The 17,952-nt window shown below is 36.0% G+C and overlaps 1 protein-coding gene across 12 annotated transcripts in view; it reads right to left on the reverse strand.

Moving 5' to 3' along the window:
- Positions 1 to 17,952, reverse strand: part of MIPOL1 (mirror-image polydactyly 1) — a 203,100-nt gene that overhangs the window by 159,076 nt on the left and 26,072 nt on the right. For 6 of the 12 annotated variants that reach the window (XM_051806534.1, XM_051806539.1, XM_051806533.1 and 3 more), the window contains 2 exons: positions 9,792 to 9,925; positions 8,461 to 8,540 (listed from right to left, as the gene is read on the reverse strand). The exons of 1 other annotated variant lie outside the window; for it this stretch is intronic. In XM_051806534.1, coding sequence (XP_051662494.1) covers positions 8,461 to 8,540; positions 9,792 to 9,796 — 85 coding nt within the window. In that variant the 5' untranslated portion in view covers positions 9,797 to 9,925. Of the gene's footprint in view, positions 1 to 8,460; positions 8,541 to 9,791; positions 9,926 to 10,469; positions 11,415 to 13,815; positions 13,845 to 17,952 lie in introns of those variants that run through there. 5 more of the 12 variants (XM_051806540.1, XM_051806544.1, XM_051806541.1 and 2 more) reach the window with 5 other exon arrangements.

Below are 17,952 nucleotides of genomic sequence, written 5' to 3' on the forward strand. Positions count from 1 at the left end.
AAAATGTTCTCTACACTGCAGCCAGGGAGAATGGTCCTTCCTGGAGTCTCTGGCAAAAAGTACCCAGGGAGACTCAAGGATGAACTCTGGGGTTCTGGAGCTGGGGATACAAAGGATCCAAGGCCTGTTACACCCCAATTGAAAAAGAGATACTGGCAGCTTATGAAGGGGTTTGAGCTGCTTCAGAAGGGATTGGCAGTGAAGCACAGCTCCTCCTGGCACCCTGACTGCCAGTGCTGGGCTGGATGTTCAAAGGGAAAGTCCCTTCCACACATCATGCCACTGATGCTATGTAGAGTAAGTGGGTCGTGCTGATCACACAGTAAGCTTGAACAGGAAAACGCAATTGCCCAGGGATTTTGAACATCATTACTAAGTGGTCTGATGGTGTGGCAGTTTGAGCCACATCAGAAATCCAAAATCCAATTTTCAGGCTTCCCCACCCCTTCCCACAGATGGCGAAAATTTTGGATTATCATCAGAAGATGATGAGGAGAAGGTGACATGCTGAGAAGGCCCCATCATATAATCAGCAACCAGAAAATGAAAAGTGATAGTCTCTTTACTGATGGTTCCTGCAGTACTGTAGGGATACATGGAAAATGGAAAGCTGCCATATGGAGTTCTACATGGCAAGTCGCAGAAGCTGTTGAGGGACAAGGTGGATCAAGTCAGGCTGCAGAGCTGAAACCTGTCCAGCTGGCTTCACGTATCGCCGAGTAAGAGAAATGGCCAGCACTCTACCTCTACATTGACTCCTGGATGGTAGCAAATGCTCTGTGGGGTTGGTTGGACTGATGGAAAAAGACCAATCGGTAGCACAGAGGTAAATCCATCTGCGCTGCTGAATTGTGGCAAGACATCACTGCCCAGGTAGAGAAGTTAGCTGTAGAAGTGTGTCATGTAGATAAACACGCACCCAAGAGCTGGGCTACTGAAGCACATCACAAGAATGGACAGGTGGACTGATTTGCCAAGATTAAATTGTCTCAGGTGGATCTGGACTGGCAACATAGGGGTGAATTATTTCTGGATCAGTGGGCCCACGATGCCTCAGGTCATTAGGGAAGAGATGCAACATACAGACAGGCTCATGATCAAGGGGTGGACTTAACCATGGACACTATCTCCCACCTTATCCATAACTGTGAAACATGTGCTGCAATCAAGCAGGCCAAGCAGGTAAAGTGCCTGTATAGATGTGCAGTATGCGATACATACAAACTTCCTGTAACTTCAGTATTAGGCAGAATAAATAAAATAACCTTTTTTAAAATTATATTGACTATCATTCTAGTACAGAGAACTTCCAAACAATTAAAACTGTTCTAGAAGTCAGTCAGGTGAGCAGAACAATACAATTCAAATGCTTGTTTTTTTGCCTACAGAGATTCACTTAAGTTGTTCAAAAAAAAACAAACAAAGAGAACAATGTATTCTTATTGGAATTTTGTTGAGAAAGTTATCTGCAAATGAAATAAGAATAACCAAATTTACATATACATTAACGTATTTGTTTGCTCGATATCCTGTAGCATATACATATACACACACCAAAAAAAGAGGCTTGAAAATATTTTGTCTGCTAAAATACATACAAAACTCAGAAGTGTAATGGTTTTTTTAAAGGTTTTTCATTCCTTAAAGGAATTTGAAGAGAACAGTGAATTCTGTGTTAGCAATTTAAGTGGGGGACATCTGTGTTACTTTGAATGCTTCTTTATTCACCTGTACTTGAGTGGAACCCAGCAACACCTGTCATAAAGAAATAAATTCAGAAGACTAGGAACAGTTTGAGTTATTCTGGCAAAGGCAATTTTTTACAATTCTCTGAGGATTCTGATTATTTTAGTAATGATGTTTCCCTTGTCTGTCTCCCTCACTAAGTCTTTTGTCCTCCTCTTTTGCATCTAAACAGAAATTGTGTAGAAACTGTTGAATATTTAAAACAGAAAAATGCTTCTCTGTCTTTAAAATATGTGTCCAATCATTACTTTGGTATTCACTGCAGTTAATCGTGATGCATTTATTAATGTGTAAATACTAGACATTTCCTTTGGCATTCCACTCTCCGTTTGCAATTCATTAACATATTGTTATTTTAAAATACTAGTCTCTGAGAAGACATCAGATTTTCATTGGATTGGTCTCACACTTGAAAAAGCATTTTTATATTCTGAATGCATCAAAACAGCAAAATCTCTAGGCAGATACTAAGTGGGATTCACTGAAACACAATGTTAGTTCTAATGGACGGATGATTGTGTTTGGTCTTTTGAAACTTTGAAGTATAGGTAAGTCTTGATCACACAAATTAATAAATCCTAAAGCTGGAGTTAACAATAACCATTACACCCAAATTCTGCAGCTTAGCCCAGCCAATTTTTCAAAAGGTCAGGTTGTGAACTGGAGAAGATCAGGGAGGTCCACCGCATAGCTTTGTTGCCAGGCATCTCTCGTCTGGATTGTTGCAGGCATTTATTAGTATTCGTCAGCAGACTCAACAAAGCAAACAAGAAATTCAAGCACGAATAATAAAATGAAATGCTGCTATATAACCCTTTGTCATTCAGCAAATATGGGACTTTTTAGCTACATTGTTCCTAAACCTGGGTTACTACTTTAATTTTTCTCCACAGTGCTGACTGAATGAGTATGCATGTGTGTTAAATGCAGAGCTCCCTTAACAACTGCAGGACTGCCATTTAATCTGTTGGTAGATGGACCATTTCCTGTGGGAACTCTAGCTATGATTTCCAGATCCACCAAATAAATCTCAGATTAAGATTCCAAATGAAACCTGCCTTTGGCAGATAAAAAATGTCAAGATGGATATAAACAGTAAAATTATAAATTATCTAGGTGTTGCACGATGACTTGATGTGCGTTTTTTGTTTACACTTTCCCTGATATCACAACTATACAAAGGCATTCATCAAATGTCACACTTTCATAATACTGGAGGCATCATTAAAACTGTTTGGCTAAGGACCTTGAAGTGTTTAAGCAGTAGCTCAAAAGTATATTTGTGCAAAGTAGAAGAATAAATTTACATATCAGCAGCAGCTCATAAGGGATGGGTAAATATTCTGTTTATCTCTCATTGTAATTCAGGTTAGTTTAAATACAGGGTTTCAGGATATCATTACAGCCTATATGGAGTCATTACATAATTTCCAAACATAGTGTCTTGCTGGAGTTTTACTAAGCATGCTGTGTTTATGTTTTCTAAACCAGCTAAAAACAAAGTAAACCCTCCCACCCCATTTGTCTTTTGCTATTGTCATATCAGACAATTGCTTTTCACATATAACCCTTTCATTATCTAAATCTTAATGATCCAGAACTCCCTTTTATCTAGGCAGGGTCATGTTTCCTGATGCCCATTAATTATAGCGAAAATTCTCTTATCCAAATGTACTCAACCTCTCCTACCACAAACAAACAACTAAGGCTTTGCTGAATTAGAGTTCTAAACAAAATCCCAGGAAACTACAGCTTTAGAAGTGAAAAAGAAAATTGTAATTTAAAGTGTCTGACATAAAAGATAGGTCACTCTACATAAAGTGGCCATAAGACACCTTGCCCTCACATCCTTTAGTCCAAGTAATGGTCTACTAAAGATGCAGGTGAACTCACATATAAGAGTCTCCCTGAAGGGCCTTTTATTTAATGAAATTTTTGTTATGTCTTTGCTCTTAAGCTGCATTGTAGCTGTTATAAAAATAGAGTTAATGAAGGTTTCTAAAGAATAAAATAACCAAATTCCTCTTGCACTTGTGCTAGGTCTTCTAAAGCTCCTTCTGAAGCACTACTTAAAAATTACTGTGGTTATAAGTGCTGTTTTCTCTGAAGCACATTTCAAGACATTCTGAAGTTAGCTGCACTCATATTTTACACACTTAAATGATTCAAAGGGCAATACTTCAAAGTGTGCATTCTCTCCATCCTTACTGGTTGCACTACTCAGTGCAGATAAGGCACTACCCACTTTGAGCATACTATAAAGGTTTGAACAAAATCATATTCACAACACTGTAGTGAGCCAGGAAAATACTGGATATCTAATTGTGCTTCTGATGAGGAGCCTTTCTGCATGCAGCCTGGCCAGAAAAGCACTGTATTCAACCTCTCAAAATGTACAAGGAAAGAAATGGGATGAAAAAAGGAGAGATGAGAATTTATACACATGAAAGGGTGACTATATTTACAGGAAAGACCAAGCAGTATTAGCTCATTCTTATCTTCTAAGCCATGTCACACTATTCCCGCTTTTTCCATGGAAGATATTTTCTTCATCTTCCACACGCAGTGTCGCTCAACAGTTACTAGCCATTCTTCCTGTGTTTTACTCATGAAAGTTCATCTTCTCAGCCTCTTTTCTGCCTTTTACACCATAGAGAGAGACCTGCAACTATGTTGGCCACTTTGCAAGGGGACCTCTGACAGCCAGCACACTGCGAGCTTGATGCTGAAATCACAGCACACATTGCAGACACTGATCAATTGAGCCACATGGGTGTAGAGGACTCTGCCTCTGCATACCACATAGATTTTTTCTGCATACACACCCATGCAATATCCAGGCCTTCTTTCTTTCCCAGGTAAACAGCACTCTATTGCTAACAGAGGGTAGGAGAGGGAGAACAGGCTCACAGTATCTCCTGTTGAGGCATGTAAAAGAAGAAATAAGACTTCAATATGTCAAGTATGGTTTATTCTTCCTCTATTATAACCTTGGAAGAAGGGCTTTAGATTTACTTTACAGTGTTTACAGCTGTAGTGGGTATATTCTGGAGAAAGAAGAAGCAGCACCTTTACCATTAGCTGCTTTTTGACCCAACTAGAGCATCAGATGAAAAATCTTTACAATACCATATTACTCTCAAAGCTTTCTTTACCCATTCATCTTTGTGTGTGTCAGTCACACAACAGTAATTCCAGACAAAAAAATCCCATTTAATTACTATTACAAAACCAAACCCACAAAAAAGCATATTAAAATCATTACATGACTAGAAAAGCTTTCTACATCTAAGATAGTCAAAGTTAGCAAAAAAAGATGATTCATTTCACTTAACCTATGCATCTGACTGTACATTTCCTCAATCACCATGAATGTAAAAAGACTCCTAAAAAACAGCTCCCCACAAGATAAAACACTTCCTTTCCAAATTTCCCTGCATAAGCTGATTCTGCAGTTCTGTTTCAATTTGCATTATCACATCTCTTTAAAGCCAGTCTCCAGACATGCAATTTTAAAGTATATTTACAAGCTGTGCAACCATTCTTTTGAAGTTACATGGAAAGTTCCTATATGGGTGATAACTAAGAGTTGTCATCAAATTCCTGCAAGTGAAATTGGTTCACTGCTTACATTTCAATATGTGCTTTAAGCAGTGGTTAAAAATACATATATTTATTTCCATTTTTGAAAAATATAGTAACCACCTTTTAAGAAAGCAAACCACTTTGACATTAAAATTAATCAATCTCTTACCTTGTTTTATTCTGGAATCAGCAAAACTGTGATTAATGATGAAATAATGGATGCTTAGACATATGACATAAGCAAAAACATTACAATAGTGAAAGACCATATAATACAGAAGGAGGAAAGCTGCACCCATTCAAATGTGGTACATGATATGAGTCAAATGAGACACAAATTTAACTCCAGTATTTGCAGACTCACCACCTTCCTATCCTGCTAGCTCTTCTGGAAAACTGCCTTACGGAGTCCTGAATGTATATGTAAGTACAAAACCCACCCAATTTCAGGTTCCCTCTTGTGCTGTCGCAGTATTAATGGTTGTGTAGTTTCTACCATGCATGTAAACCCTGCTCAAGTAATAAGTTCACCAAGATGCAATGTGCTTCCCCACACCCACCATCACTGCAATGCAAAGATATGCACCTATTGGCCAACAGAAGTTTATTTTCATAATGGAATACTATTCTGGCCTTTCTAGCTTGGATCCTGAATATTTTTCATTTTCAAATGACATAGTCTTCACTGGCCTGCTGCCAATGCTCCTGGTATATTCTCTCAAGTATCCTTAGAGAGATATGAAAAAAGGCACTAACCTCCTATTAAAAACTAGGTGCTGTGGAAATAAACAGTACATTTAAATTAGATACAAACATAAAATAACAAACCTTGCACATAAACTGTTCTTTGTTTCTCCCTAATATACTACAACAGAGACAAAGTCTTCAATCCACACAGGGATACTATACTCCAAACAACTCAGAAATTTAAAAAGAAAATCAGATATCAAACACTTCAGATATACCCCTCTTAAACACTACCTTTCTTTCAAGTATTTTATTTTATAACATCGATTAACAGGTTACATATTATCCCACATAACTGCCATAAACCTACCACTTCTCTGTATCTAACGTTTTTGCTACTTTTTTTAAATTCTCATTGCTTGACTGAATTTTCATCTAGTTGGCTGAATTTAATCTCAGATTTGCTTTACCATCCTTATTTGCTGACAAATAATTTAATCTCCAATATTTCAGTATGTTATTAAAAATTTGAATAAATCATTATGGGGTTATTCTAAACCCAGCTTTTAAACTTCCAAGTTACAAGCAAGGAACATCTAAATACAGTACAGTACCAGATGTACAAAGGAAAGATACCACGATGACAAAACAAGCAGAACACAAAATGGTATACTCTTCAACACAGACATTTAAACAGAAAATGAAAAGCTGCTGTGATTTAGTAATACAATGAGAAAATGCACCAGAATGTCTACCAAGGGCACTTACTAAACATTATGTTACTGAAATTTAGCTATTACCTTTATGATAAGTGAATGTAATTTAGCTGTTAATAAGCAAAAAAAAGAAATTCCTCATCCAAACAAGTATGATGACATGAAATTTACCCATAATACCTTTTTCTAACTTTCCTAGGAGCAAAAGCATAAAGAATTACATGACTTATTAATGATTAGCTAAAAAAATGTATAATTTTTACTTTTGTCTATATAACAACAACTATTGGATACGTGGATCTGTAAGTGTTAGCTTGGAAGAAATGGTTTTCTAAACAGATAAAAATATTAATTTAATGCATCAAAAAACAATACACATGAAACTCAGTATCTATTCAATTTTAAAAAAATCTATGAGCAGCAGCAGAACACCATTTCTTGCAATTAGACAGAAAATATTTCACAGAGAATCAGCTTACAGTATGCACTTGTCTACTTTGGAAAACTTAACCTTTTGAACCATTCTTAGGGTATGCTGACCCCTAAAGGTCTAAAAATACTAAACCTGATTAAGCCATTACACATTTAAATCATCAGAATACAATTCTCCACTGGTATTCCACCATGACTATTTTTGTTTATAGACTATATAATTCAAAAACTTTTTAACTTCACTCAGTAACAGCTCAAAATTCCATAAATTAAAAGGGGTCTATAAGTAGTTTATTTTACAGAATAATATAGATAGAAATCCATTTACAGATGAAAGAAAAGCATCATCTCCATGATGGAGCATTTCTTTTTTCTTCTAAACAGATTCTTCATGAGAAACTTGACATTTATTATCTTTTGAGAGAGAATACATAGCATAAAATTCAAAAAAAGGAAATATACAAGATGCTATCAGACTTTGATATAGAGGGAAACTTCGATGTTGACACACCTATTCCACTTTGGTTTTTTTAACCTACACATAGTCACTGACTGGCAACAATCCACCCTTAACTGAAGGTCTCCTTCCCTTTCTTCCTTCTGCACATTATTATCTATTCACAAGCCACTTTCTGACAATTCTCTTCTGTAAAGTCAGTTGTGTAATGTACTCTCAAATTCAGTGGTTTTTTTTTCCTTAAGTTTCTGCCACAAAACATAGAAGAATGTATCTGTGAACAATTGTGTTTAGTCAACCAAATACAAATACAAAAAGATCTTTCCATCCTGATGGAGACGAAAACTCCATGAACCATGGAAGTTCCAAGTTAAACAAGGCCCCCTTTACCTCCAAGCCTTACCTTACTGTCTACATTAACTTGAGGTATTAATGAGAAAGTAGTTAATACTAGTAGATGGCTTAATCATACCCTAGCCAGGAGTGAACAGCCAAGAAAGTTACTTTAAGACAGAGCTTCAGATTTATTGTAAACCATTAAGGAAAAATGTTGAACGGTAAAATGCAATGTACAGACCCAGAATTCAAATAAGACTTCTCAAAGTTACACAAAAACATTTTCAATAATTCAGAAAATAAAGGTGAAGCTTTACATTCATGTAGCTGCTCTCCTGTTACCCCAAATACTTTTAAGGGGTAGTGTGTGGTTCTGAGGGTTTTTTTTATTTCTTTTCTTCCGAAGTCAGTCATATATCAGCAAGAACAAATACATTCCAGTCACTGCCTAGCACTGGTACAACACCAGAGGTTCCTTATTAATATCTTTAAAGTCCCTACCTTTTGACCAGTTCTCCATTTGTGCTTCTGAATTTGTTTGATCTGGCACTGAGTCCAGTTTTTGCTTGAAGATTTCAGAGCTAAAATAAAGTAAACTTTAGATAAATAAACTTGGAACACACCTATACTTTGCCTTCATTTGATGGAAAATTTACAAGACAAATGATTTAAAAATATTTATAACAGGACAATAAAGTCCGCATACTTTAACAGTCAGTGAAAAATTATATTTCTCAGTAAAATATTTTTCTTCACTCATCTAATTTTTATAATTGTTTGGTTCAGCTGTTTGTTCCATGTAATGCCTTTGTTGAAATATTTATTAGTTCGTTTTTTTTCTTCTAGAGTCTGGTTTTGGAAGTACATGTTACTGAGCACCGTCCAAATCACACCAAGTAGTCCCACTAGAGGCAATGAGACTGCTCACTTTGGTAATTATTACAGATGGTGGAAGCGCTTCACTTTACAGCATTCTTTCTCCTGCTTTAATTTCCTAGATAAAAGTGGCCTTAGATAAAGTGGTCCATGATCACTCCAACTTTGAATTTGCAGGTCTTTCTAAACAGCTAAATAATGCATCCTAATATTTGCATACATATTGGTTCAGAATACAGTTAATTACACTGTTTCAGTATTTCATTTAATCAAAGATCTTCAAGAAATAACCCTCGATACTCAAAAATAAGATCTACAGTAAAACATCATCTTGGGTGTTAAAATATGTTTCCTTATGTGTTAAAAATCCAACTATATTCCGTATCTCAAGGAAATCTAAATAAATCTGTAATCTTGCTAACACAGCATGCTTACCACAAATTTTATTACTTACTCAAGAACCTTTTTTAAAAAGTATTGTACAAAGGACAATTTTTCATCTTGAACTATGCAGTTGTGCTTATTTTGTATGTTTTCACTGCTATTTTTTTTTACATTTATTAAAAAGATAAATATGTGACTTGAAGAGACAGTGGCTGGATCATGAAAACACCCAGAGAGTGTCTTGTGCTGAAAAATGTAAGAGTTAAAAAAATATTTAAGGACATATTTTAAAATTCAAGCATATTATACCAAGACACATGTTCTAACTAATAAAGCAGCAGAAGAAATTATTTTCCTATACAACACCAAAAAGGTAGAAGTTTTCATTTTTATCTTTAAGATTATAAACAAATTTAATTGTACAAATGCTTAAGATTCAACACTAACATTTACATTGAGCATTCGAGAAATACATATTTAGTTCATATTTGTTGTTGACTATAAATGTGTATGATAAAAAAAAGGCATAGAATTTGATGTGCTTAGGTCTTAACAAAAAATAACAACTTCACCTCATATCGTGGAACACTGAGTTTCTTACAAGAATCCCTCAAATGAAGCTGACGCTTCTTCTTCAATTCTGTGTAACTGTGTTGATTTGAAGTTGGCAATCTTTTCCTAAGTTCCTCATTTACTTTTGGATTAGCTGAAAATATAGAAGGTTATTAATATCAAGAAATAGGTTTCTGTCAATGAAGCCATTTCCCTACATATTGCACAAAAAGGTTCATAATAATTGCAATATTTTAATAAGATATTCATATAGCAAGACATGAAGAAAATATGGTATTTAATAACCTCTGGAGTATTTTAAAACATGTCTTAGGGCCTTAATGTGCCTAGTAATATACTATTTAAAACCATAATTTTATCCCTCCACAATATACAGTCATTCTTCCTCGCCATTTACCCAGCTAATGAATGCCAGCAATTAGTAAAATGTAATCCCATTGCACAATCATTTTAATGCTTTTAGCACTCAGAAAAGTAAACACCAAATTAATACTGCTCAAGCCATATCAGATCCTAGTTGGAAGCAAGCAATTATAGTTCAGCTCCTCAGGTGTAATTAAATGATTGGAATGATTTAGTTCCATAAATGCAAGTTAATTCATAAGCAAGCAACAAATATACTGGGAGTAATTACAAGAAACATTGACAGTCTAAGCAGGACATGTGCCTTTCTCTACCTGATACAGGAAAATGCTGCCCTCTCCCGGAAATAATAGAGTATGGCACAGGAAAAATTGGTGACCGAAGTCAAGAGACTTTGTCTTCATAGGTGAAATAGGTTCCGCTAATTAATAGGAATTTTCTGGTTTACATATAGAGAAAATAAAAAACGATTGTTGATATTAGATTCAAGTCGCCTATTGGACAAAGTCAAACGGAAAGGTTTTTGGGGCTCCTTAGGGTTTACCACTTAATTTCCCCATAATAAAAATGTTAGTAAACAGAACAACAAAATATTCCAGGCACTAAGTATGTAAACTGGTTGCTCTGAACACAAACTCTGCAATAGGTAACTGACTTGTGCACAACATTCACATGTCATTCAAGATTGTACCTTTACAGTAGGTAGTTTGAACATTCTGTAGTTTTGGAACCAAAACTTACTGAACCATCATTATTCAGTCAGTGTTAAACTTCACCACAACAACAATCACAAGCTGGCCATGAAGGTTTTCACCAAAGGAATCGTTGGAAAAATTGAATACAATTATTCTAAATTGTTACTTTTATTTGAAGATAATCTCTTAATAATAAATCTGTCTCATAATCAAAAGAAATTAAAGCTGGAGTTTAGAATAAAGGGTACTGGTAGACCGAGATAAAACCGAAAATACAAAATTAAACCTAGAATTAATTTTAAATCTAGAATTAATTTCCTTATTCACTATCCATTTATTCAACCTGTGCTAGTGTTAAACTACTTGAACATCATGAAAGTGAAAATAAAAAATAAATTGTCCTTATCTGTTGAATATAAAATTCAAGTCACAGAAAATTCATAGTTAAATATAAACCCACCTGCAAATATGAATATAAATTATCCAGTATCTTCCTAATAATGAAAGAAACCTCAGATCTAACAATTTTGCCCACTACAGAAATAACAAATGCTTCCCCGTGCTGCATACAGCAGCATGGGAGAAAAACTACACACTGTGGACAGTATCTAACTGTTTTCCACAGAGAGAACTGCAGGAAAGCTTGATTCAAAAGCACCTGATCACTGTAAAAGCCTGAAATTGTTCTTCAGCAATAGCACTTTGACATCAAAATGTTTACTTGTTCCAGATCTTGGTGTATTTCAAAACATACTCAAGCTGTGAAAGTAACCTTCACATTTACTGTGAAAATGAAATAAATTATTTTAAGAAGTCATATTATTAAAAGTTTAAAATGTACAGCACATTTGCTTTGCCCTTTGATGTCACAGTCCTATTTTTCTATTCAAATCTTGTACACTGTAAGTTAATTGCTTTTGGAAACTACTTATTATTCATGTAAAAATTAATGTGCCAATGTGTTTAAATCCTTTTAAATGACCATTCATGCATCTTTCTTCTTTAAGTACCAATGAAATCTGTCAAAGATATCAATGCAAGATGGTCTTAGACAAAGTTCTAATATAGATTTTTTTCTGCTAGCATAAGATTTTCATTTTTGTCAACTTTACTTAAATTCCATTAATTTTTTAAGCTGCTTTTAATAAATTCACAAGTAAAAAATTTTAGGCTCCATAGTCTGTCATTTGTGTTCCAGCTGACTTTATGAATATTAATAACAGTGTTATCCTGATTAAATAGGCTTCATATAAAATCCCTGTGAATCCTATAGCTCAGACATCTCATTTTTCCAACTCTTTATGAATTTGGATTCAGACATTAAACTGGAAAAAACCTTAAAAAACAGATTCAATGGTACATTGGTATACCCTTAAGTAAAAAATTAGATGTTCTAATGATTCAAATAATTAAAATTGATAGGACCACATATTGAGATTTCAGGCTTTCTGTAAACATACAACATATTTTAACTCTAATGAAAACATCAACACTTCAGAGAGAAAGGATTAAGAATCTATCATAAAATAATATTATCTTGTCCTAATGCTTACCTTAAACAACAGATGATATAATCTTAGATCTTCTATATGGAGTGTGATTTGCACAAGTATTTTCCAAACAGAAAAAAATTAGTGGATGCTTAATTTCATAAGCATACACATGAAATACATGAACATTCTAGTTTACTATAGGTGTCCACTGAAAAGCAGCATTAATTTTCAAATGGTTTATAGTTTGGGAAAAACAACATTTTCTTAAGAATATGAAATTGTAGCACATAAGAAATATTAATATTATCCTACGAGACACGCAGTCTCAACTGTCAACTTCTTTACATGCTTATATGTTTGAATTATTTACATCTGTGACAGACAAGAATGGAAAACTAAGCTCATTGCACTGCCTTCACCTTTTTTATACAGTGCTAACTGAAATGACTGCTTCCTCATCCATTCAGGGAATATTCTGCAAAGATGGCCATTAAAATACTTTGCCTTCCACTACCTTGGAATATGAATTTAGGAGGAAAAAAAACCCTAAGCAAAATAATGACTTATTCAAAAGGACAGCATTCCAGTCCAGGTTCTAATTATTCATCAACACAAACACTAATAGGAATTAAACAAAAACAATATATATATAAAGGTAACATATATCTGCAAGATAGGAAGGATGCAGTGCTTTACTTGTGCAGTTCTGAATAGTTTTTATTACAGCTGCAGCAGTATTTCCACTCTCAGAGGAAAAAAACCCAACCTCTGGAGTGTCTGCAGAATAAATACTATACAAAGGAGCACCCCACAATAACACCAACCCCACAACAGCACAATAACACTAAAGCCAATGCTTTCCCTTCCTGGCTAGGACTGAGAAGTCCATCTTCTAAGCTGGAGTTCAGTAACTGACTCCCCCTCCTTGGGAACTGAAAGGCTGTTGAGACCATTCCATATGGAGACCCAGTAACTGCAAACCCCCATTCCTCGGTCTTGTCTTGACAGGGTTTGAAGTCAACCACTGAATCCCAGCCTTAGCTGTTGTGACAGGACACAAACGCTTGCTGGTGTCAACTGAATTCACCACTTCTTCACAAAAAGTCCGTGAGTCTTGGGAGAGTTTTTCCAAACAGAGGGCTACCCCACCTGCCCTGCTTCTGGTGGAACAAGAGACCAGTTCTCACCACCCCCTGGAAAAGCACTGAGCCAGTCTTTGTCCCTCCTAAAGATGCAATTAACAGTCGCCATTGACAGTGCAGGGATGAAATACTATACACTTTACGAATAGGGAAACAGAGAACAAATTTTAGCATTATTTTCATAAGATTAATTATAGTACCAGGATCTCCTGAAATATCCTGAAACGTTTTGCCTCAGGGCATGCTAAACTAAAAGCCTTAATTTAGGAGGGTATGCCACACCAGTTACCATCTCGAAGCATTTCCCTAGGGAACAAACAGTTTTCTTACCCAGGTGGATGTCAGGTTTTGATGCAATGATGCACTCCTCCAAAAGGAGTCACACTGCCTCTCTATCTTAAGAAACTATGGCAAATCAGAAACCTAAGGCAATGCAAAGTAAATTAAAATTAGCTTTGGGCAGTTATAAAAACACTAGGCAAAGGATAACTTCAAATAATTGTTAAATGTGGAATACTACCCATTTATTAGATATTTAAAAGCTGTGAAATCAAACATACTTTGATTACAGAGGTACTTATTTTAGTGTATTTTGTTACTTTTATATTTATTAAATACAAATAGTTCATGCAAAATATTCTGTTTCTTTTAAAAAGAATATCAAACATAGGCAAGTGAATTAACCCCATATGTGAATGAATGCAGCATGAGTAGTACTTCAAATTTATAACTCTAGCACTGCTACAAAGACTTCATGATTTTGGTTCACAGAAGTAACTTCACTATCTGGAAGCTTGATAAAAACATTTTCCCAGAGGCCAGACTCTGGGAAATAATCCCTGTCTTTTCTCCCCTTCTGATTCTTGACCCAAAAGGAGATGAGACATTTCCAGTTGGTTTCAACTAACCTACATAAATCAGAAAACACATGAAGAAACAGAGCTCAGGTAGTTTTCCTCTGTTGTTGTAGCAGTTTCTTCATATTCTTTTTTAAAAATTTGCATCTCATGCTTTTAATGATGGCATACAGTAAGTCAAAGAATGTTCATTCTCTTTTTCATGCTTTTGACAAAGGCAAGAGAGGAGGCATAAAAATGCATTAAAACAACTAGTTTACAATAGGTTTTACTTATTCCTAAATTAAATTTATTGGATAAAGGATATGTACTTTTCTCTTTATTTTTTTCTCCCTAATTTCTGCTATTAGCTCAGTGTCTTCAAGGCTCAATTTTCTCTCTGTGCATCAGGAAATGTTTATGTGTATCATCAACAGCCCCACATCTCTTCTCCCCTCTGATATATTCTCTCTTCCACATTAACAACCTTCACAATCCACATTAACAATCTTCATTTGTCTTTTATTTACTAAACAATCTTTAGCCTGCTCTGTTGTCTTCTGTCCTTTTTCCTCCATTTCTTTGCTTTTTCCTTAGTTTTATCTTCTCTTCGACAAGACACACCTTTTCCTTCTCCCTCTGCCTGCCACCTCTTTGAAAGGTAAAGAAAACTGCAGAGAATCTTGTCAAAGACTCTCTCTCCTTTTTTCTCAGCTTTTCTCATCTTGATGTGCATTCTGTGAAACAGCTTCCTTCTGCAAAACCCCTAATTAACATTATTTTCATTCTAATAATGAAACTATGATATACTTTGATCAGGAGTGGAACAGCCAAATCATTTAACCATCCTTTAGTTTTGTTGTAAACTCTTCACTGGCCTTATAGCTCAATATTATATATCACTTTACATATTGTTACAGACAGCCAGATCTCCTTTTCTAAACCGTTTACAACCAGATAATGATTTCCATAGCTTTTACAGATATGGACAAATATGTGCATTTTAAAGTAGCTGTTGTCTTATCTGGAGCCAAAAGAATATTTAAGAGAATATTTCAGTAGAATCAGCAATATACAGCGGTGAGCAGTACCTGAGTATTATGCTCTGTTGACAGGATCATAGCCAGCAGACAAAAGGGAATTGATTAAACCCCTCTGTTTGGCACTCGTGAGACCACATCTGAAGTGCTGCATCTGCTCTGACCTGCTCATGGATACCCTGAAGTAAGTCCAGCCATCAAGATGATTAGGGGTCTGCAGCACATGAATTATTAGGAATTCGAAAAAGTTGGGCTAGTTGGTTTTAAGAAGAGAAGGCTAAAGGGGGATTTGATTGGGTTTTAGCTGTCTTGTGGGCAAATATAGAGAAGACAGAGACATATTCTTCTCTTGGAGGCAAGTTGTAACTCAGAAAACTCAGAGTTATGGGTAAGAAATTTTTCACATTGAGGAAGTGTTCACACTGGAACAAATTACTCAGAAAGGCTACAGAATCTTCACGGTTGGAGATGTGCAAAACTCATTCAGATACAGCAACCTGACCTTTGGAGATGGCCCCACTGAGCACACTCTGAACTGTATGATATTCACAGGTCACTTCCTGCCTACTCATTTTGTTATTCTAAGGATTGCAATAAAACAAAACCACCAAAACTAGAATTCCTGTAACACAATAAACTGTAGGTTGCTTTCTGCTTTACAGGGTAGATGAGTAGAGCAGGGGAAGAAAACCCTAATGAACAATCAAACAGCAGTGAGGCATAACCAAAGACAACCCATGTGGCAGATAGGCTGAATGCCAACAGGGAGGAAACAGTGCAACAGAATCAGCATAGCATTTTGAGCCCTACCAGCCTCGAGTACCCCATTTTCCTACATGACCAGATGATTTGGCATTAGGTCTAATGTCAAATACTGATTTGTATACCATGCTTCAGCAAACCAAAAATGGACTACTGATTACAGATATTTCACCTATCTTTCTGAAAGTTTTTGCCTCAAGCCCCACAAAATCCATCCTCCCAAACTTAAAAAAAAGTCACTGTGACTACAGAGCTCCAAAGCTAACTATGGAAATAATCCATGAAACATGAGTATACAGTGCTTATGTTTGCAAAATTCATTGTAGAGTATATTCAATATATTGAAATTCCCATATCCCCAAATCATAATTTCTTTTATCACAGAACTAAGTTGCTAGCCCAGATTGTACCATAAAAGCAAAAATAAAATCACAGAATTTTATATGCCCACAAAAATGTGAAGTGGTAACTTAGTGCCAAATTCATAAACCACTAGTACAAGTAATAGCATTAAGCAAAAATGATGTTTCCTGCCAAAAACATTCCAATTGTTTGGCTGCCTTCACAGAAAGACGTAACATTGAACAGGGACTCAGTGAAGAAAAGGAGGCAAAAAACCACACTGAAGCAGAGAAACTCAGTTTATCCAGCCAACTCACATTTCTCAAGGTACCTTCAAATAGCACCATTTCTCCTGACAGCAAACGCAGTAAAAATAAAAAGCATAAAGACTACAAACAGTGTGGATATTGGAGCCTAACCAAAAACTATCACAAGCACTGAACATGCAGAGGCCTGTCAGAAATGTGCCAACTTTTCAAGATCCAGTCCTGTACATGGGGACTGAGAGGGGCCTGTTGGTTTCCTGCAGGGAAATACAGCTGCACCAGTTATGTATCTGTCAGGCTGTTTTGAACAGCATGAAAACACAACTGTGCCTCCATTGCTGTCATAAAGCAACATAGCCAGTGCACTGGTTCTACCCAAACTATGTAACCACTCAAATTCTACAGTGTACGCTTCAGCTGCTGAAAGGAATCACATCACCTGAAATTTCACAAGCTAAAAAGCTCAGAAAAATAAAACAACACTGACTCCACATTAGCCATATTTGTTCTTTATAAGCAAATTACCTAACCTATCATTTTCTTAGATGACTGCCTGAAGCAAAAGCTATCCTTTAACCAAAAGCATAATTGTTCCTAAATCATGCTTGCACAGCAGTAAAAGCATGGGAACATACAGCATTGCTCAGATATGAACACGGACATAAATTTGACTCAGTAAACACACAGTCTTGCCTGAAGTTCCAATTTTTATTTTTTTTTTAAATCTAGCAACTAGATCCAGTACATAGTGCTGGATAGTTACAAAGGAACGGCACACTTCAGGACACGTCCAAAGAAGGGCAATGCAGCTGGTGAAGGGTCAGGAGCACAAGTCCTATGAAGAGTTGCTGAAGGAGCTAGTGATATTTAGCCTGGAGGAAAGGAGGCTGAGAGAGGACTTTATTGCTCTCTAAAACTACTTGAAGGGAGGTAGCTGAGAGGTGGGGATTGGTCTCTTCTTCCAAGTAACAAGCAATAGGACAAGAGGAAATGGCCACGGAAGGTTTAGACTGGATATTAGGGAAAACTTCTTCACAGAAGGTTTTTCAAGCACTGGAACAGGCTGCCCAGGGAAGTGGTGGAGTCATCATCCCTGGACGTATTTAAAGACATGTAGATGTAGGGATATGGTTTAGTGGTGGATTTGGCAGTGTTCGGTTAATGGTTGGATCTGACGATCTTGAAGGTCTTTTCCAACTGAAATGATCCTATGATTCTATG

This window comes from Manacus candei, unplaced genomic scaffold (genome assembly GCF_025592945.1).
Source record: "Manacus candei isolate 608988 ecotype Guabito, Panama unplaced genomic scaffold, ASM2559294v1 h1tg000067l, whole genome shotgun sequence".
Lineage (NCBI taxonomy): Eukaryota > Metazoa > Chordata > Aves > Passeriformes > Pipridae > Manacus > Manacus candei.